At 28.5% G+C, this 22,941-nt stretch overlaps 1 protein-coding gene across 1 annotated transcript in view; it reads right to left on the minus strand.

Annotated features, from left to right (window-relative positions):
• Positions 1-5,228: 5,228 nt before the first annotated feature.
• The window catches only part of b (glutamate decarboxylase-like protein black), a 36,103-nt gene continuing 18,390 nt past the window's right edge, over positions 5,229-22,941 (minus strand). The window contains exons 2-8 of the mRNA XM_075368140.1: positions 17,755-17,936; positions 16,446-16,680; positions 13,971-14,190; positions 12,929-13,076; positions 9,477-9,705; positions 8,975-9,169; positions 5,229-6,118 (exon numbers count right to left, since the gene is read on the minus strand). Coding sequence (XP_075224255.1) covers positions 5,945-6,118; positions 8,975-9,169; positions 9,477-9,705; positions 12,929-13,076; positions 13,971-14,190; positions 16,446-16,680; positions 17,755-17,936 — 1,383 coding nt within the window. The 3' untranslated portion in view covers positions 5,229-5,944. The remainder of the gene's footprint in view (positions 6,119-8,974; positions 9,170-9,476; positions 9,706-12,928; positions 13,077-13,970; positions 14,191-16,445; positions 16,681-17,754; positions 17,937-22,941) is intronic.

The raw sequence follows: 22,941 nt of genomic DNA on the forward strand, positions 1-22,941 counted from the left end.
CTTCATCAAGAAAAAAGGAATGTTTAATCCATTTTGCGGATCTTCGATAATAAAAGGCACACTTTCTACCTGTAACCTATACCTCATAAACTCAGGACAGTAGGATGAAGTTAGTGAACTTAATCGTAATACTAGATCAATTAACCACACATCTCAGGAATGGCTGATCTGAGACTGTACAAGTCTACACTTCATTTACATTCATACATATCATCCTCAGAAGTAGTAATACCTTACGGTGGTTTCGGAGTCTAAACAGAAAAAGGGAGTTAAAATGATCTAAATGAGCAACCAAATGTGTTTGCCATGTCAATTTACGCTGTAAGGGAGGATGCCATTGGTTACTAGTCCAGTTGGTGGTAGAGGTGGTCCTGATCTACACGTGGTGCGTATCTTTCTCCAAACAACCGATGACCGAGTTGATTGCTTCCAAAAAGGTTTCTGGAAACGCGCCAGTGAAGACGTGGATGCTGAAGACGGCAGATAGATCCACAAAGTTGTATCTGATGAAGATGATATAAATATGCACGATCCATCATTCAATAAACAGAGATCTAAGTTCTGTCTCAGTTAATCAACTATCCTTCCCTTAGAAGAACATGATGATGAGCCCCAAGAATGGTGGAGAGCGTTGAAATTGCCAATTATTAGGCAGGATATGGGATTTTAGGAAGTCAGACTGGACAGATCAGCTTCAGTGATATCAGGATTAGGAGGCAGGTATAAGTTGCAGATATTCATTTTAAATGGCGCAATTATCCTCACTGAGACATCTGGGATTTTGTATACTGTGGTGTCGGTGTGGCTAACACTACTTCCTTTAGGAAAACCTTCTCGTCCTCTGCCCTTGGTTTGATAGTTGCATCTATCCGCGAAAGGACATATCTTGGGGATGGAGGTGAGTCTTCTGCAGACACAGTATTAAAGGATTTTCTTCCTTTAGTAGGATTTCAATATCCTCACTGCGAGAACGGAGACCGCAACATTCCAATGAATAATATTTGTAGCCATAAACATCCCTTTCCTGATATATAAAACAACTGCATGTAGATTATTTGTCAAACACTATTCGGTTTTTATTTTTGTGTTTAAAATTTTTAGCAAGTGCTTAGCTTCGTTTGGCTTTTCGTCCGCCTCCATATCCGCGAAGAGACCTCGAGATGGCGGTAGGGATTTGAAACCCAACTATCAAGGAACACCAGTAACCACTATCTAGTAGTATTCAAATATCACATATAAAAGTAATTGCCTTTACTAGAATTTGAACCTTAGAACTCCTCGACTTCAAAATCAGCTGATTTGCGATGACGATTTCACCACTAGACCAAGAAAATAAAAAATAAGTGGTCCCCGCAACGCCATCTTATTTACCTTGCGTATATATGAAGAAAATTCAATGCTTTTATTTTAAAACCACGCCTCATACTATATGGCTGTTAAATAACTCATTCTATATTCTTAACAGATTATCTAAATAGAACGTAGACTTGCTATTTTACTGGTTTCTATGTAACCTTTTAATGTTTTTTTATTATCTCTGCAAAATTTGCTTGATACTGCTTTACAATAAATATGAAATATTATTATTATTATTATGCTGCCATGCAAAAGACCTGGGACTGCAAGACCAGAGGACGATGAATAGCAAGGCTTATCCCTCTCGTCAGATCATGGATAGAGCGGCGGCATGAAGAGGTGGAGTACTACGTGATCCAGTTTTTAATGAGTCACAGGTACTTCTGCGCTTATCTCCATAACATAGGGAAAGCGTCGTCCGGCAACTGCCTCTACTGCCCAGGTGTACCGGACAACGCCGAGCATATCTTCTTTGAGTGTGCTCGGTGGACGGAGCAGATCGAGAGATACTAGAGGCGGATCTCGATGCACTAGCCCCACAATTTGATTGCAATGATGTTACGGGATCTGAGTAGCTGGAAGACTGTAGCCCGCTTCGTCGGGGGCATTCTCAGGGCCAAGAAAGGCGATCCGGATAGTCCTGAGCCAGTTGCAAAGTAGATGGCAGCCTTCTCAGGCTAGAATAGTAGGACTCGGCCCGAGGTAAAGTGTAGAAAGGTTCCGGGCCGAGACCTGAAAGAAAGGGGAGTGGTTTTAGCCAGTTCTGCTGATGTCGGTTTGATAAGATCATCAGTGGGAGCCCGGCACTCCGTGCGTAAATGCATTTCCACCTCCTTCCCCCCCAAACAAAAAACTATTATTGTCAAAAATTTCGTTTTTACTTCCTTGTACGAAGTAAAGGAAGTATTTGCGATTGCGAAAAATTTCGGTTTTCAAATTTCAACGGAAATATTCATTTTGACCATCCCTGAATCCATTTTAACAAGTTTCGGCGTGACGTCTGTACGAACGTATTTATGTATCTTGCATACGTCAAAATCGATTAGCCGTAGGATGTTGAAATTTTGAATTGACTGTTATAACATCTAGCTGTGTACCTTTCCTTTTGATTGTAATTGACTGGACTAAAATTGTCCAAAAAAATTGTATTTTTACTTTTTCTTAACTGCAGTAATAAGCCCTCATTGAGAGCTTTTAAATGATATATCATAAGTGGTACTTATTTTCATTGGTTCCAGAGTTATAGCCAAATAAAATTTTAAGTAATGAAATATTTGGATCTTACAAGAAGTCACATCGGTTCGAATCAGACTTCATCTCTCGTTTTTTTCAATTTTTTTGTTAGTTTAAAAATGTTGATTTATTAATAATTATTAACCTATGATTGTATAACAATTTTTAAGTTAAATAATAATTCAATAATAATAAAACAAAATCAGAAATTATTAATGAAATAAAATTTTATATACTTTCATTTTAAAAAAAATGTATATATGCAATTTAATAGACGTACAAGGAAGTCATGTGCTGTCCACATCAGGTTTTTTAGTTGAATGATTAATTATAATTTAATACATTACTGCTGGGTTGGCTAGCAAAAATTAGCCGCAATTACCTTTAATTAATTAATTTATTTTAACGAATTGCAACTGTATTTTTCTTAAGTAAATTAAATGTCATTTGAAAGAAAATGATGTGAAGAATGTAAAAAAAAAATGATTGCCAGCTCTCAATCAGCCGCAACCTCCAAGCGGCTAGGTGTAAACAGTATGTTATTGTTAATTATTTACGTTCATCCTGTTTTTTTAAAAAAAACTGAAGTTTAATTTTTTCTCTACACGGTAGTCGTGCTGCGTTCTTATTTACAACATGAAGCAGCGCGCACATTCCTTCGCTTTCATTCGCACTCATCATACTAAAAGTAATTGGTTCAAATAATGGCAACCATTGCTTGCGGCCATTTTTTTACTGGGAACCATGAGTTATCGTGTACAGAAAAAATTAAACTTCAATTTAGTATTTAATTTTATTAAAAAATGCGATGACCGCAAATAATTGTAAGTAATACCTGCTTATACCTGGCAACTTAGTAGTTGCGGCTGACTGAGAGCTAGCAAACATTTTTTCTTTACATTTTTCACATCATTTATGACGTTTAAAGATGTAATTGCAATTCGTTAAAATAAATAAATAAATTAAAGGTAATTGCCGCTAATTTTTGTTAGGCAAGCCGGCAGTAATGTATTAAATTATCATTACTTATTCATTTAAATCGAGTTTCATTAAAAAACAGATGCTAGTGAGTTGTATATAGATGATTTGCTGAAACAAACTTTTATTACAAATTACAAAAAAAAAAAATCCTAAGCTGTTCAACTCACAATTTCTCCCTAAGTCAAAGGTTCTTATGAAAATTTTTATCCCTACCTTGTAAGACAGTGGGTTTTATATAATATTATTCCAACTGATTTTTTTAAGAGGGTTAAAGGCATTTTATAGATTAATAAGATGCATTACTCCTTGCAGTTTAAATTGTAGCAAGCTTCTAATGAAAAACACCTAATCATAAAATAAGAGGCCATTTTAAGTTATTAATTTTTCTGGAATTTTATCATTTTGATTGCCTCAAAAATTTTCTTATACCTTTCTTAAACCATAATTTTTTTTACCAAAACCATACTAATTTTAGATAGATAACCTATGACAAAGAATTATCTCAAATTCTGTTTGCAATTAAAAAAAATTGCAACCAAAAATTAAAAAAATATATATTTCTAAAATTTTTATTAAAAATGAAAATTAAATTGTTTATTTTGATTTTAAAAGTCATAAAACTTGTATTAGTACTCACTGGTAATTATATCTATTAATAAATGTGGATTCTCTCCATACTTTTTCTACCACTTTTATTTGATTAATGGAACATATATTCTGATTAGGTAGTGTCATGGATATGTGGTCAGTCATGTAATATAAAAATAGAAAAACAATTTTCTTATTCAACAGGAAAAATAATAAAAATCAATTGTTCAGTTAATAGTAATAGATCATTATAATTGTTTTAATTTTAGTTTCATAATTAGTACAGTTTGCATTATCTATATTTTGAGTTTTTGATTTTTTATATTACAAACTTTGTCTTCACCCATAGTTATACTCTACAAAAAGTAGAAATGAAAAGTAGGACCAAATATAGTTGTCCTCACCCACAGTCCTTCAACCATATTTATTAATCCTGGATATTTCAACATATGGCCTGCCGATCTTATCTGTTTACAAGATTCTGCTATAAATCTCTACATTTTCCTAATTGATTTAAGAACATTCTGTCTTAAATTTTATCAACCTGCCTAGACATACTCCTGTAACACCACATTTCATGTGGTTTCAATTCTTTTCCTTTCTGTTTTCCTAATACTGTAAAATTTTTCAACAAAAAGTACTTGCTACATTCCATACTAAATAACATTTTCAACAATTTCTTTCTAATTCTTTCATTTATATTTGATACTAGCAGTTTTTTTCTATGAAAGCTCATCTTATCTAAACCAGTGTGTTCTTGATCTTTATCTTCCTCCTTCAGTCTGTAATTTTACCACCAAAACAATAAAATTATGCCACTTTTGAAACACTATGTTATTTATGTTAATATTTCATTTCTTATTGTCTCCTATCTATTATATTGCATTATCTTTGTTTTATTATTATAATTTTTAAATTAAATTTCTCATGGCAGTATATTATTATTATTCAGCCATAATTCTAACTGAAGTCAGTAAAAAAAAATAAATAGCCAATCTTTAATTGTTTTAACCAAGTACACCTGAAGATATCTTAAAACAGGATTAAAAATAAATAAGAAAACAAATATATAAGCAAAGCAATATGATTTTTATTCTCATAATGACAATTCATATTTTCATACAAGAAAAATAAATAAAAATTATAAGTATCTGTAGGTATAAATATAAAATAATATTATCTAACACATCTACAGTTAAGGTATATTACAAGCATTTTTTACAAAAATAGTCTAAACGATGGTGAGATATCAAGTAAATAATTTATGTGCATTTTCCTATTAGTTATCACACTCGTTTTTTTAAAATTACTTTTATTTTTATTTGAGTAGCATTATAATAAATTTGTTAAGCACAGACAGATCTAAATTGGACACTAAAAACTCTTGTCATCTGGTTTTAGTTATTATTAAAAGAAAAAAAACTATTTATTGTTCATGATATTTGGTATTTTATATTGCAGTCTTACATTATAAAAAAAAACATACACATGAAGTGATAAAATAATGAAAATTAAAAACTTTTGTCTTTTTATTATTTCTGTGAAGCTGTCCATGAATTGTTTTATGAAGCTGATTAAATTTCTGAGAATATTATGATTGATGATATTAAACTATAATGTGCTGTACCTTATTATAAAATCATAAATAATTTGTTCTTCAGAAAATAAAATTCACATATATGCTACTAATCTTATCACATAAGTTATATTAATAAACTTAATATTGTTTCTTTACTAAAATTTAAATTAAATTTATTTGGTTATTTTATTTTAATCTATTTTTCATTTATAGATTACTTCCAAGTCGTTCTAATTCTTCAATTAAATAATCCATATCACTGTAATTAAGAGCAGAATTTTGTAATACAAGACGAAAAAAATTTGGTAAGTTATTTAATGGTTGGTATGTGATCAGCATTGACCCTTTTCTTACCATCTCTTCTTTTATTTTTGGAGCAACCTAAAAAGATTAAAAAAGAAAATGTTATATAAAATTATAAATTTGTATTAAACTATTTCTTAAAATTTATAACCATTCACAAATCATCAGCAATTAAGATATTATAATGAATATTATTACTGAGTTGATGACTCTAGCTTTAACAGCTTATTATTTCAGTTCGTATTCAGTGATTATTCTTGGCTGATAGAACTGATCAACTAAATGCTATGGATTAGCAAAGCTTAATAAAGTTGCAATTTAAGAAAAGGTCCTAAAATAAGATGACCAATGAGTCCTGCTTAAATACCAAGTTTTTGAGAATACTAGTATGTGCCTCTTTATTTTATAAGGATTATTATTGGTGCAGCACTGAAAGGTAACTTTATTAATGATGGTATAGTTGCTTTACCTGAAAATTAATTGAATTAAAAAATGTTGGACCGGGTCTATATTTTTAATAAATAATTAAAAATGTAATTAATTTATTAATTATACAGTAGGTCTGTTTAATTAACAGTTTTTACAACATCAGGTCACATTACTTGACCTGACAGAGTTGAAAGTTTTTATACAAGTTGTACATATGCCTTTAATTCATATAATCCAATGGTATTTCCTCATCGGTAGCAGATTTTGCAAGCTGGTTTTGGTGCAAGTAGATACAATCAGTTACACTAGTGATTTTTCAAACTGTCTTACTGCCTTTTATTTACTTTATTTATACTCTATAAGAAATCTATTATTAAATAAATCACATACTTATTATTATAAAGGCTGTATTCTATAACCATACATATCCATAGTTAGTTTTTCTATTAGTTTCATTTTAAGAAGTTGTTTTAAAAATAAAGATTTGAATTAATTAAAAAATGTAGAAATAAATATGATTTGACTGCATTAAGAAACAGATTTGATCCACTACTATATTACTTTTTAAAATATAATTAATTTAGAGAATTTGTCAGTTTCATGTTACACTTGAATTTAAGCTATATATAAAATAAAAATGTTTAACTTTGTAACAATGTTGAAAAGTAACAGCTGAATTATTATGTAAATGCTGATTTACTACAATATTTAAAATTACACTAGTTGAAATCACAATAATGTTTCAGATAAATAATTTACAGCAGTTTGTCAGTGTGTAAATTTTACAGTTTATACATCGGTGTTCAGTTATTTTAGAGGAGTAATTGTTACAGATATTTGGTTGAAAGTAATCTAAAACTGAAATTCAATAAGAAAATTTCCTACAGCAAGTTTCTCTTCCTTATTCCTTTCATGAATTTTGCATATTTATTGCTGATATACAAAACTTACTAGTTTTATGGTAGAGATTTTTTTAGCTACTGTTGTTGCTAAAAAAATGGGTTTCAGTACTGTTTTGTTTTTCACCAAAATTTACATGAAAAATAATTAAAAATCATCTTGTTATTTAAAAAATTAGTTGGATTCATGGTACAGAAAGAAATTACAAACTCACTGCAAAATAGATTTTTATACCTGTTCACAACAGTGTTTGTTTTGTTTACTCACCCTCAGTTTTCTAACAAGAAACTCCTTCCAGACTTTTCTAATAGTTTGTGTTTTCTAATTTTATCTCACTATAGTTTTTGCAGTAAAAATTACTCTTCGAATCTAATTAATTAATCCCAGATTCTTTGCTGTAATGCCAATGAAACCAGTTCTTTTTTCAAGAGTTCTTTATAAGTTTGTTGTTTGTCTAAGAGTTTTTCATCATAAGGTTTGTTATTATTAATCTATTAAAGCAAAACCTTTTTACAGCATATAATATCATAAACCTCTTTTTTTTCTTAGTTTCCTGTACTTCTTTTGTAGGTGTTTTTCCTTCCTTCATACAGATGTATTAAGGATATCTTTCACATTCTAAATTACTCTGCTAGTTCAGAGATATACTAGAAATTATACTAGAGATTTTTTTGAATAGAAACTGTTACACCAGTACGTTTTTGACGTCTTCTTACTTAGCTATTCTTTGTGATTTTGTCAAATTAAAAATAAAGTTGTTTAATTTTCATTTTAATATTTAACTCATTATTGCATTCAGTTTCCTTACCTTTCATTTCCTTCGTTTTATTGATTATCAGATTATTTTCTCCGGTAATAATTTTATTAATCCTTTAAAGTTTGAATATTATATTTTTCATTATTACATCTAATTTATCTATATTTTCAACTTAAAGTACTATATAATACCATCAATTCATAATATCTATGTTTTTTCCCCTGCATGGGTTATTCTGGTCTTAAATTTTTTGTCTAAAAACAATTGTTGAGAAATCTTAAAAGCAGTTTTTACCAAACACACCTTGTTCCATTCTTATCTGAGTTGTTTACCTTTGCTGGTTTCTTACTTTTATTACAGTCAGATAGATTCAAATAAATGAAAGTATATTTTTATTTTTTCAAAATATTTCAAACACGTATGTTTTGTAAAATTTTAAATGTTTTTAAAGTGGTTTATTTGTTTTAAAGGAAAATATAATTATTCTCTTATATTTTAACTGGTAGTTATTTTTTAAGGTTTAATATTAATTTTATCTTTAGTATTACAACCTCAACTTCAGATATGCTGAGTGTATACTTAAGTGAGGAAGTAACATGAATGAAATAGTAGATAAAAAAACATCGCAGACCCTTGCTAGGAATTTAATGTAAGGCAACTTAATGCTAATAATTAAAAACATATACGACAACATAAGTAATTAACATGTACATATAAGTCAACTAATAAACTAAACTAAGTGTAACAAAAAACTAATGCAATAAACAATAGTTTATGTGCACTAATATTACACTACTGCAGATAAACATTACACTAACTGGTTAGCAGATTTAAATTTTTTTCTTTACCTTGTGAAGTTTTTGTGTATAATCAGGTTCATTTTGTGTACCTTGAAGGCTCTTTGGAACAAACCAAAAACATATATTTGTGCATTCTGGGTGTGGTAAAACTAATTCAAAGTTTGGATGGTGTCGAATCTTCTCAGTAAAATATCTAGCATTGTCAAATAAATTATCAACATGGGCTTCAAATCCATCTGTACCCTAAACAAATTTAAATAATTTATATTAAAAACTTATAGTAAAAGTTATTCACATCCTAACGTAAAAATAATTATATTATAGGTAAGAAAGCAATCTACATAAAGTTATATTACTAAAACAACAACTATTTTAAAAATTAAAATGGAACTTAATCATTCTTTAAACAATGATTTCATTTTTCAATATCTACTCATAGTTCCTATAATAATGTTAAGATTTAAAACTATGTTATGAAAATGTGTATGAGAAAATATCACCCAATAATATTTTTAAGTACAATTTTACTTCATTGCATGAGAAATATTACCTTAGCTTTCCACATGAACCAGAATTTTAAAACATCAGCACGACGTCCACACTGTATATGCTTATCTCCTGTGTCATACCTTGTATCATAAAATTTATCCTTCTGAAATAAATACTGTGCATTAGCTGAATGACATTGCGTTAATATATCTTTATGTCTTGTTAAAAAGGTTGAACATTGTTGTGGTGCTGCAAGCATCTTATGTGGATTCCATGTTACTGAATCAGCTCTAAAGAAAATAAAGAAAATATATATAAACATCTAAGATCATTATCTCTAATTATTTATTTTTTACTACAGTAATGGTAGAATTTTTTTATAAATTTAAGAGTATATAAATCAAATAAATTATTATTAAACAACTAGTAAAATTTTAACTGACTAAAAGATGATAGGTATGTGAAGTATGGTTATGGTGATGAAAATATCTTCATAAATTAGGACTGATACTTTATATTCTGGATTTCAAAGGCTAGTAAATGGATCTGACTTTGATATTTAACTGATATGAAATAGGTTCTACAACCAATGGCATTTGTACCTTCTGGTGCTGTTGAATGGGTAAAGCCTTATACTTATATAATTTATCAGCCAAGTCAGAAAATTCTCATTGGTTCCTTAACTCAGCCAACTGGTATAAATTCCTAAATGTAAATGCTAGTAAGTATAGTGTATTGTCATTCATTATTAAATAAGTCTTCTGTTTTATAGGTAAACATAAAATAATACTGAATTGTTCCATATTAATAATGATATCAAAGATCTGGTTTGATTCTTCATGAGCTTTGATTCTTAATTAATATTCACACTCATACTGGCTAAAGATTACCAGTAGTTAAATTTTCTGATGAGAACATTTTTCCTGTTGAGCTGAACATATAACATATTGTTTCACAATAGAAAAGGGTACATTAATCTGAGAGTAATGATGTTTACTGTACTGTCAGTTTTTGTGGTGAATTTAGCGACAGGTTAACTAGCATGCTGATATGCAGTATGGATTTGGCTCCACAAAGAAAGCAACTGGAAACCAGTACACTCTTCACTTTGTTTAATAAGCCTCAGACAGGATCATGTTACTCTTGAAAGAGTAACATTTTCAGCAGTGACTTGTGACTCATGTCAAATCACTGACAACCATTTTGGTTATGGCACTGAATGTACTTTTATACTCTTTCTTTTGTACTCTTGTACTTTTTATTTTTATATCAGAAAAATGAAATACCCTTTACAATTTAAGTCTTCCTACAAATTAACTAAGAAGCATTTTAATATTGAATTACAATTCATTTTATTGAACCTTAGTGTGTAATCAAATATCAGACTCATGCTCATTTTAATAGGTTAGAAATGAAAAATATCTTAATAATTCTTTTGAATAATGTATATATATATATTCATTTCAGATATTATTGAAAATTTCTTTTAATGTCTCTCCAATTATACAATATTTCAGTTTTATGTACTTTGTTATAATTCCTTAAATTATTACTTTTCACAGTTAATTAAGAGTATTTAGTACATTTGCTGATTACGTTCATATATTTCAATATCTGCATTCATGTTTTCATTGTAAATATTATTAAGTAGTTATGAGTCATATATGTCTCATTTTGGTCATTTAATTTTATTATTTTTCTTAAATTTACTAATTAGCTGATTTACAGTGCTTAATTTAATATTATTGGCGATGCAATTGTAAAGATTTATTTAAAAAAATTATATTTAATACGTGACATTATGCCATTTAAGTCATTTTTATTTTATACATTAATTAAATTTATTCAAAATACATTTATTTCTGTTATTTAACAGTAGACAGAAAACATCCACATATAGGCTAGGATGAAATAAAAATGTCACCCAAACAGTAAATTAATCTTATATTAAACAAATTTATTTTAATAAAATAATATTTTATTGAATAATTTAAAAGTTACCCAAGCAACCTATTGTTAAACAGAAATTTACTGCAGGCTACTCTTGCTAAAAATCTTGTATGACCTTCACAGTACTACAGTGTAGTAGTATATTAGAATTGCTAGATAAAATAACTGTCAGTCAAATCTATTAAGTTATTTCCTTAATAAAAACTCTAAGTAATAATTGGGGAAAGTAGGAAATGCTCAATTATTTGATTAAGTTTTTATCTACAATAAAGAAACCCTTTTAAATGCAAGTTGATTGTAATTTATGTTTTATAGTAGAGTTTGATTTTCCCCATCAGACAAAATTAGTTTCTGTGACAATTTCCTCAATTAGATTAGGTAAATTGGAAATTTCAACTAAAGAATAAAGGTAAATTCAGGGTGTACCACGAAGTACTCCTGGGACTTTCATTACCTCTTCTGCTTGTGAAAATAATGGAAAAAGTTCATACAAACATATGTCCCAAAATGCTTTGTTTGTGAGTTATGGCTGGTGAAAGATTTCACTAGCATGATTTAGACTAACTAAATTAGTCTAAATTTGGTGTTTAGACTAACTAAATTAGAAATTTATGAAACCTATTTTATATAAAGTAGAGAATTCAGATTACTATACTAGTGTAATTAGTATACAGGCTAATTAGATAATGCACATCACTTCACAAGACAATGAATAATTCATTATTCAGAAATTATTATTTGTAATTAACTGCTTAACCATTATCTAATAGAAATATATGTGATCCAAACTTAGATTTCTTTGAACATTTTTTTTTTGTCTTCAGTCATTTGACTGGTTTGATGCAGCTCTCCAAGATTCCCTATCTAGTGCTAGTCGTTTCATTTCAGTATACCCTCTACATCCTACATCCCTAACAATTTGTTTTACATATTCCAAACGTGGCCTGCCTACACAATTTTTCCCTTCTACCTGTCCTTCCAATATTAAAGCAACTATTCCAGGATGCCTTAGTATGTGGCCTATAAGTCTGTCTCTTCTTTGAACATTATTAAGGTAATATAGTAATAAATTTCTCTAGATTAAACAGTGGATTGAATAAAAGAAAATTCTTCAAGGTTGCTTTAATCAGGTTATATTTTCAATAGTTTTAACTTCAACTAAAGTAATACTTTTAACTTTGTTGTGAAACTGTAAGTTCCATGACACCTACAAGGAGATACAAATATAGATGTATAACTCACTGAATGATCAAAAAAACTAAATATAGTTTTGTTTTTCTGAAAGCAATTACCATTTATTAGTAGATAATGACCAGAGCTGTTGATGCCAAGTTTAATTTTTATTAAAAAAAATATATATATAATGAATGGAATGAAAATATACTATGCAAACTGAAGAAAAATGATGAATTTACATGTGTTGTGGAACTTAACCTAATTTTAACTGGTTTCCTTTTGTTAGTTGTATAACTAAAATAGTTAAGAAAATAATTAATGAAAAATTTGGTCAGTGGAAAGAAAAACAGTGATATATTTAGCTTACCTATATATTATATAGCTTACCTTTCTATTCCACTAAGGAGATGTTTATGTCTACGAGACATTAGTGCACCGCCTCCCCAAGCTGCATCTACATGAAACCATAAATTGTACTGTTTACAAATATTTGCTATTTTTTCCAGTGGATCAAATGCACCTAGGACTGTAGTACCTAAAAAAAAAGAATTATACATTTATCATGTTTAGAATATGGAATTATGACTATGATTTTTAAATATGTATGTAATACAGCAAAATTCATACATAATAAAACATTAAATAATCACAATTAGTAATGGTTTCTTGTAGCTGAAGCTAATAAATTGTTTGATGAAAAATTCCAGATTCACTTTCAGGGAATTTAGATATCTGTAGTCTTACAGATTATCTGATTATCAGTTAATTTTATCGTACAGATAATCTTTATGATAAAATTAACTGGAAAGCAATTTTTAAACAAAAAACCAAATCTAACAGAAGGTTTGATTTAATAAATAATATAATCAAATGAATTTGATTATTTTAAATTGATTTAGAATATTTCTCATTAAACTTTTTACCTCAATATTGTTTTATATTACAATTTGATTATATTACATTGTTTTAAAAAGAATGAATGTTATTATGTGTTAAGAAGTGAAAATAATTTTAGCTAGGTGCAGTGACTCTATGATAAAATTAAAACCTCCATTTTTATATTTTATCTTGTTTCATGAATATAATGTTAGTGTTGCATTTCCGAGGTCTTACTGGTATTATAATACCAAAGCCATTGAAGTCACTTTATTTTGACATTCTTCTACAGTGGAAATTAATATTTAGGAATCTATATGTGTAAATTTCTTACAATGAAGTTTTTCATCAGTTACAAATTTACCAACTCTAATTTTGGTCAGTATTATGATTTTACTAATTTTGATGAAGTGCAGCAATAAAAATTTGTATTTCAAGCATTTTTTTTTAGCCAGGGTGAAAACTTAAGGCAGGTTAGGTATAAAAAATTAACTTTTTACGTTTGTAACTCAAACTAATCTATATTTAAATTTAAAATGTACATTATATTTACCTGCTGTTGCTGAAACCATAAATGGTAAAGCACCTTCATCAATTGTTCTTTTAATTTGTGCTTCTAAATGTGAAATGTCCATTTTTCCTCTGTTATCAGTCTTTATCAAATACACATTATCAGCACCAATTCCTTGTAACACAGCTAGTTTCTTTATAGAATAATGTGCCTCTTCTGATGTATATAATACCATACGTTTTAAACCATGTAAACCTTTTGTCTATAAACAAAGAAAGAAAAAAAATGACAAGTCCATTTTAATAATAAAAAGGCAAACCTAACATTTTAAGATACAATTTCACTTATCTTATCAAGTTAAGGTTGCTAATTACCAATTTTAATTTTTGGTTTTTCTATGGCTTCCCTTGATCTTTCCTGACAAATGGTGAAGCAGTTCCTTTTAGTTTTCTGTGGAATAGCACACTTACCATTATTGATGTGATCTACGTAATGTATAAATTATGTTATCTAAATAAAATATTTTTATTTATTTTTATGTTTAGTAACATAAATTATATACAATGAAAATGGATTTATAAACAATTTTTTTTATTAGTTATTTTTTTAAATATTTTTTATAATAACACAGAGAAGTAAAAATAACTAAGCTATTATTAAGATGTTATATGTAATAATAAGTAGGATTTATGCAAAAGTAAAAATCTTCCTTTCTGTATGGAAGGGTGATACAACGGGCTTTTTCTAATGATTTAAATTTTAATGGTATCAATTTCATGTACTATCATACATTTTTTTGGGTCCTAATTAACAACACATTGTATACTGGTGAATGTAGGATGCAACAAAGTTGCATGTTCAATTTGTTGAAATGTTTATTTATATTTTACTGAGTTTACTTTAAACAATTAGTCCAGAATTAATTTCTCTAAACATTTTATTTAGTTCTTTAATTTCTTTCGTAACTTAATATAATTTATTACTCCAAATATAACAGAGAGTATTTTTGACAGTTGTTAATTGAGTGTATATATATATATAATATATATCAGATATAGTGAAGATACATTATTGTGACCAAATTTTTTTAATTCTGAAAGTCGTACACTTAAAATAATTTTGTAATATTTTTACTGATCAATTTACATGTACATTTCAGTGAAGTCAAAATTATGATGTTTATCAGTTTATACAGTTCAGTAAAGAAGGAATGGTAAATCAGTTTATCCTTATTTTGTCTATTACGCCTAACATGAGATGCTTATTGTGCTTGAAAATGGCTACGTAATTTTCAGAATGTTTTACACTTTGTCTGACATTATTGTATCAATTTTTAACAATTTACAGTAGTGTGTAAATTAATCTGAACACAGATGTTATTTAGTAAAAAGTATCCTTATTTAGAAAAAAATCATATCTGTATGATATGTTAATATCTAGTAATTAATATGTCCTCTTTTATTCTTAATCTTTTCATGTACACCACTTGGCATTGATTCAGCAAGTGTACTAAAAATTTTGTTGATTTCTTCATGAAATCATACCAATATTATTGCATTAATGAAGTCAATTTTTATGGTACAATTCATTTTTGAGAGTTGTGTTTTTGACTATTACCCAAAGATTTTCAACTGGGTTTAAGTCTAGGGAGTTGCCTGGCTGTAGAGTACTTAAAGTATTACTTAAAGCTGTAGAGTACTTAGCTGGCAGACAAGATTTCCGTCCACCTACAAGATGTCAATGTCTGAGAGTTGTCACATGCAAATCTATTTCACAGGCTGCTTGCTAATTCTTGATTTAAGTCCACAGCAGATAATTTTGGATCAAGTTTACTTATTATCACTAATAACCAATCCTGTGCTGGAGTAGCTTTTCTTTCACAGTCATATTTGCCTTTCCTTTGAGGTGAAAGGAAAACAATTTCTTTGAATTGTATGTCCATTATTATGTAAAGATAATGTACAGAGTAAAAATTACGAAAATATGATTTTATAATATGTAAAAAACTAAATAAATTGACTTTCACATAACACTATTTATAAGATGAAAATTGCTAAATAATCAAAGAACAGTAATCTCACATTACACAGACAACTTAAAGAATGGGTGTAGTCAGGTAGTGTAGTCACAATATAAAAATAAACAAAAAAATTGCTGTATTTGTTTTGCTGTGGTACACTACTGCTGTATTTATTTGTGTTAATGGTTAAAGGGACGGGGAATATGAGGCTTAGCTTGACTTAATAAACCACTGGACAAGAAGTAGTGTCCCTACTTTGTTGATCAACAGGGAGCCCTCCCACTTTTTACTAAGGATGCACTGGCTCTTTATGACCTGAAATCTTCAGAATAATGAACCTCCTGGAATCAGACTTGAATCCATAGTGTCAATAATGGGGGTGAGTAGGAATTAAGGTTAAGAAAAAGGAATAAATGGTGAAAAAGGGTGATCTACACATAAGGGTAGATTGGGTAGTTTACTCTCTTTTCCAGGACCCTTATTCATTGTAATTTTACCTTTACTTCTGGAACAGCTTGAAATCTTGCACAGCTAATTGCATAGCCATTAGCGATTGAACCACCAGGACAAAATATACCATCTCCTTGCTCCTGTGGAAATCCAACTATTCTACGCATTTCTGATAATACAGTCTCTTCCATAAGTGTGAACACAGGTGCTACTTCATATGTGTATACACTTGGATTGAGAGCATCGGTTAGCCATTGTCCAACCAATCCAAATGGATCAACACTAGAAAAGAATTTAAAAAAATAAAAGCTTAACTTTACAAGTAATCATGATGTAAAAATATTTGCTGTTGGTTATAAGTTACTTCTGTTCATTGAAATTCTTTCATAATTACATGTTCTGCATACTATGTATGTATTACATACTATTTTATATGACTGTGTAGTTCTATAGTAGAATGTTACCAATACAAGTATCTTAATTGTCATGAATTATACTAAATATCATGAATTTTGCCAAGATTTCTTTTGTAGCAGCATGTTTATTTTTGCTTTTATGTAAGTAGTTACTAGTGGCAAGTTTAAAAAATATTTTTACCAAATTTTTTATCAACTGTTTATTTATTAGTTAAAACAAACATATCCTGTTCATCTGGTATTTTTGAAAATTTTGTATTTTTTTGAAGCCAAGGGTTTACAAGTGTACTATTGCAATCATAAGATAGATTTTTCTTTTTTGAAGTAAAAACAAGTTTCAAAGCTATCATTCTTGTATGTAATTATATAAATATTAGATATTACAAACAGAAAAAGAAAACTAAATTTTTTTTGTGTTTTGTATAATGGCCAATCAAATAAAAACTGCTTCAACACTGGTAAATAAAAACTTCTTTGCAACTGGTTTTTTTAAATTTATAATTGTGCAGTTTTAGTAATATTTCATCTTTCATAAAAGATAAGCTCTTTTGAAGCCAATTTAAATGACATTCAGTATAAGTGCAACTTTTACTCCTTGTTGTAATAAATATTTTGTTATAAGTATCTATTTTTTAATAATTTCTTTCTGTAGTTTTAAACAATCAAAAAGCATTAAATTATTTTTTTTATGTATACTCTGGAATAATTTCAACTAAATTCCTGTTGCTTTGTAGCTTATTATATCTATCTCTCAGGCAACACATCATCTGCTCCATTAACAGTTATTATATAAAATGAAAAATGAAAAATGTGAAATAATGAAATTGTTTCAAATTTGAAAAGACATAATTAATAATACGTTTTAATGTTAGCATATATTTTTTTATGTATGAATCTATGAGTAAGTCTAGCATCAAAATACTTGTATAGAAAAACTTACGTTGAGAATAACTGGTTAACAAAATAAGGATGTCCTGTTTTAACACTGTAATGAATAATATCTCTTGTAATAGCAAGTAATTTATCATGTGACAAAGAATCTTTTTTCAAATCAAAGTCAAATTTTGATAAAAGTTCTGCTGGACTTTGCCATTCTACAACTTTGTTCTCTCTTTTGGTCCCCTGAAAGATAAAAAAAGGATTCATTAAAAATAAATATAACACGATTTTAGATTAGAAAAATTAAATTGAAATGGTGTGCAATAAACACTAATATTTTATTATATTACTTTGAAATCATTTGAGAACTTATGCTGGAATTTTGATACACTTTTTTTATGATTACTTAATCCTTTAGTAGTCTAGATTTCCCTACTATTAGTCATAAATGATTATTAGTCAAAACTTGGAGAGAATGTGTAGTAGTTCTGTAGAAAATACAGATTTAATTTCTAGGAAATACGAGTATTATTATTGGGAAAATTTACCAATCTTTAAATGGTAGTTATTTTTTTGACCAGGAATGGAACTGAACATTTAACTGTTCAGATATCTGTTTTGTTGACATCTTTGGGTGATAATCATGTCTGCATATCCTTGAAGCCTATGCTTTTTTATTTTATTTTATATTTCTAATGTATATGTTGCAATCTGTCCGACTTGTGAACAATAAACAACCCCCATGTTCTAATGATATATTTGACATGTAAATGAGTGTAGTTATGTACAATTTAACCAACCGATCCTGAGATGTGTGGTTAATTGAACCCAACCATCAAAGCACACCAGAATCCACTATCTAATATTCAAATTTGTATAAAAGTGATTTGTATCCTAGTAAAGATAGATTTATCTTTACTAGGATAAACCTCAGAACCTTCAAACTTGAAAATAAGCTGTTTAACAGCTGTTATACAGCTTTTGTACAAATATAAAAAGCTGTTAAACAGCTTTTTATATTTGTGATGATTTTTGTTTTTCTTATTCAGAGCTTAACAAGTAGGTTGATTAAACAATTTTCCTCAAACTTTCATTACAGTATTTGTCTTTGTTTCTTTATTTTTTGTTTATCCAGTCTATTTTGCTATAGCAGTCAGTAATGATCAGATTTTATTTTTAACTCAGAATTAATTTATATTCCACATAATACATCTACTAATTGATTGATCCTCACCTGGACCTCTTTGGATTTGAGGATAATATACTAGAGAAATGGATTTTAATGAAGTTTCTTTTCTTACTTGGCATGCATTAACCTAAATTTCCATTAATAAACAATGGAAAAAATTCCTAACAAAAACACACATATATTTTTAATTAAAGTAATAGCCAGTTTATAAAGAAAATAATTTTTCCTTGTTATAATAACCTTTACAAACTGAAAATTATCCTACATCAGTTTGTTTCCTTGTACTAAAATCTTTCTTCATTTATAGATATTTGTGAGAAATCTTCATTTTGCAAAAAAAATGACTAATCTATTCTATTTTCCCTGTTAGGAAGTGTTTGCCAGGGGTCAGATTTATCAATCTTTATATACAGCATTTGTACTATTGATGTCTGGTACAGAACATACAATATTCCAGTAGTCAACATGCTTTGTAGATAACTTCTTTTCCATCTCTAATTAACTGTACAGCATCATTTAAACAAATTTTTAGTTGGATTTACAATGGAAAATCACGTAAACCTTTTAAAATCAACTTTCCTTCAATTTTCATTTATAATATCTTCCTTTTGAAATGTAACATAATAAAATATTTAGGTATAAAGTGGTATAAAAATACTAGACAAATACTTTTTGATAACTTTTAAACATTATTAAGAGATTTTACCAAAAAAAACTCCTTTTCTGTCTTTTTAGTAAACACAGATGTCTTTTAACATCTTTTATATCTTCTTATCGTCTTTTTTAAGACATATTTTTAGATGTCTTTTTAAACACAGATATTTATTAAAATGTATTTTGATTTATAGATGTGAATTCTATAGTTCGAAAATTTTGTTAAATCATACATTAGGTGGTGTTATGTGATAACACCTAACAGATGAATTTGGTGATGTCATATTACTTGTTTGCTGGCAAGTTAGTCCAAGATGGGATTTTAATTCGTCATTCAAGTAAGTATGCAACAATACATTAAAAAACGATTGAGAGTTGTTTACTGAATATAATTAATAAAATTAATTAAATTAAATTATTAACAATTAATTACAATACTAATTATTAATATGAATGATTTTATTAAAAAAAAACAAAAAAAATAATTATAAAAATAATTTTGTTGGGTTTTAATGTCAAGAGACTATACTAAATCAACATAATGATATTTTTTTTTTTTTGTCTTCAGTCATTTGACTGGTTTGATGCAGCTCTCCAAGATTCCCTATCTAGTGCTAGTCGTTTCATTTCAGTATACCCCCTACATCCTACATCCCTAACAATTTGTTTTACATATTCCAAATGTGGCCTGCCAACACAATTTTTTCCTTCTACCTGTCCCTTGTAATATTAAAGCGACTATTCCAGGATGCCTTAATATGTGAAAAATATAGCTAAAAGACGAGACTCTCTTCTTTTAGCTATATTTTTCCAAATGCTTCTTTCTTCATCTATTTGCTGCAATACCTCTTCATTTGTCACTTCATCCACCCATCTGATTTTTAACATTCTCCTATAGCATCACATTTCAAAAGCTTCTAATCTTTTCTTCTCAGATGCTCCGATTGTCCAAGCTTCACTTCCATATAAAGCGACACTCCAAACATATACTTTAAAAATTTTTTTCCTGACATTTAAATTAATTTTTGATGTAAACAAATTATATTTCTGACTGAAGGCTCGTTTCGCTTGTGCTATTCGGCATTTTATATCGCTCCTGCTTCGTCCATCTTTTCGTAATTCTACTTCCCAAATAACAAAATTCTTCTACCTCCATAATCTTTTCTTCTCCTATTTTCACATTCAGTGGTCCATCTTTGTTATTTCTAATACATTTCATTACTTTTGTTTTGTACTTGTTTATTTTCATGCGATAGTTCTTGCGTAGGACTTCATCCATGCTGTTCATTGTTTCTTCTAAATTCTTTTTACTGTTGGCTAGAATTACTATATCATCAGCAAATCGTAGCATCTTTATCTTTTCACCTTGTACTGTTACTCCGAATCTAAATTTTTCTTTAACATCATTAACTGCTAGTTCCATGTAAAGATAAAAAAGTAACGGGGATAGAGAACATCCTTGTCGGACTCCCTTTCTTATTACGGCTTCTTTCTTATATTCTTCAATTATTACTGTTGCTGTTTGGTTCCTGTACATGTTAGCAATTGTTCTTCTATCTCTGTATTTGAACCCTAATTTTTTAATGATATTAAAGAGAAGATAAAATACATGTCTTTAGGGTCAATAACAATAGCAATATAAAATTAATTTTAATTACAATATTTCATCAACACAATTTGTATAAAATCATGTAGTTCAATACTTTTGTATAGATAAAGCATGCAGTAATTTGAAGGAACACATAAGCAGATGGTATTTTTCTTATGGCATATGTGTGCCAATCACTTCATATGCTATTTATTAAATCAGTTTGTAGTCACATTTAATACAAATGAGAGAAGTAAATAATGAAGTTAAAAAAGATCATTATTAACCAAAATGTATTGTGGGTTTTTGTTAATTAATAAAACTCAATAAAAAATATAAAATAAAATAGATGAGTGAATGAAATAAAATTTAAAGGTAGAAATTAATACGATTCATTACTTTTCAAAATAATAATTAAAAATAGATAAATAAAGAAAAAAGGTTTTAATTAATCTCCTTATTAAAAATAATGTTACATTAACTTTTGATTCTAAAAATTTCTGTTCCTACAATTTTCATGTTTTTTATTAGGTATAACTTTATATTTTGATTTTAAGAGGTTAAAAAAAGTAGAATTGGAGCCTACTAGTACATATACTAGTCTTGATTTTAAAGGATATACAATTTAAAAAAATCCACAATCTTCAAATGGAACCTTATAGGAGAAAAAAACCCTTTTGGCACGCTGGAAGGTGGAGTTACTAAGTAGGGGATAAAAAAAAATTTCCTCCTTAAAGTTAAAAATACTTAAAATTTACTCAATACGATAATGGTTTCATGTGAAAAACGTTTCACATGTTTAACATACGACAAGCCCCATATTCTTCCAATTCCAGCAAAGTTTTTGTCATCCTTGCCGTAAGGGTTGGTCATATAAAAAATTATTTCAGATAAAAATTTTAGGCAATGTTTAGAGAACTATCAACCACTTTAAACCGATTCGATACTTTGCCTATTAAAGGAGGTATGATTTTTTTTGTCTCAGAAACCACATTTTTCCACCCCCTGGGCCAATGGTTGGAGATACCAAAAAACTTTACTTAGACAACTTTTAGACCCTTATCCAAAAAATAGTAGGATTTTTAAATCAATTCGATATTTTACGTAATAAGAAAGTTACAGCGATATTTTGTTTTTTCGAAAAAGCCCCCCATTTCCACTCCCATGGTCTGATTTTTCCCATTAACGCACACGACCGAGATTTTGGGTCGTTATATTTTATGTATCAATTTGAAAGTGATTAGCGCAAAATTACGGCAGTTATCGTGTCTGTCCACAAGAAAGTGAAATATATATGTATATTACACATGTAAATGCATATATAAACTTTTGAACTGATGGTAGTTTTGAGGTCTGGGGGATGTGAAACGCGAAGATATGTTAAAATTTTCCGGAAGTCGAATCATGGTACCATTACAATAGGTAGATTTTTTATGAAGAACACCAAAAAATTAGGATTTTTTTTGAGGCCATCTGGACTACATAGATTAAATTTCGAGTTTAGGTGACCTTAAATTTTTACATTGACATTGACAATTCTTTTTCGGTGAAAATTCATCCATTTTTTGTGGAATTGACATTGAGATTTCTTTTTCATTGTGTCTTTAAATTTGCGGAAACATAACAACAAAATAACAGACTATTTTAAATCATGTTTGTTTGAAATTATACTATAATAGCATTAATTTGATAGGAATATTCGTCCTTCAAAGAGAAAGTATAAAAATAAAAATAATAAAAAAAAAAAACAGTAATTTCCCATTTAAATAAATAGATAATAGAGATTTTAGGCTTTAAAGTTACAATATGAATCAGCT

The sequence above is a fragment of the Lycorma delicatula genome, chromosome 6 (assembly GCF_047948215.1).
Source record: "Lycorma delicatula isolate Av1 chromosome 6, ASM4794821v1, whole genome shotgun sequence".
Lineage (NCBI taxonomy): Eukaryota > Metazoa > Arthropoda > Insecta > Hemiptera > Fulgoridae > Lycorma > Lycorma delicatula.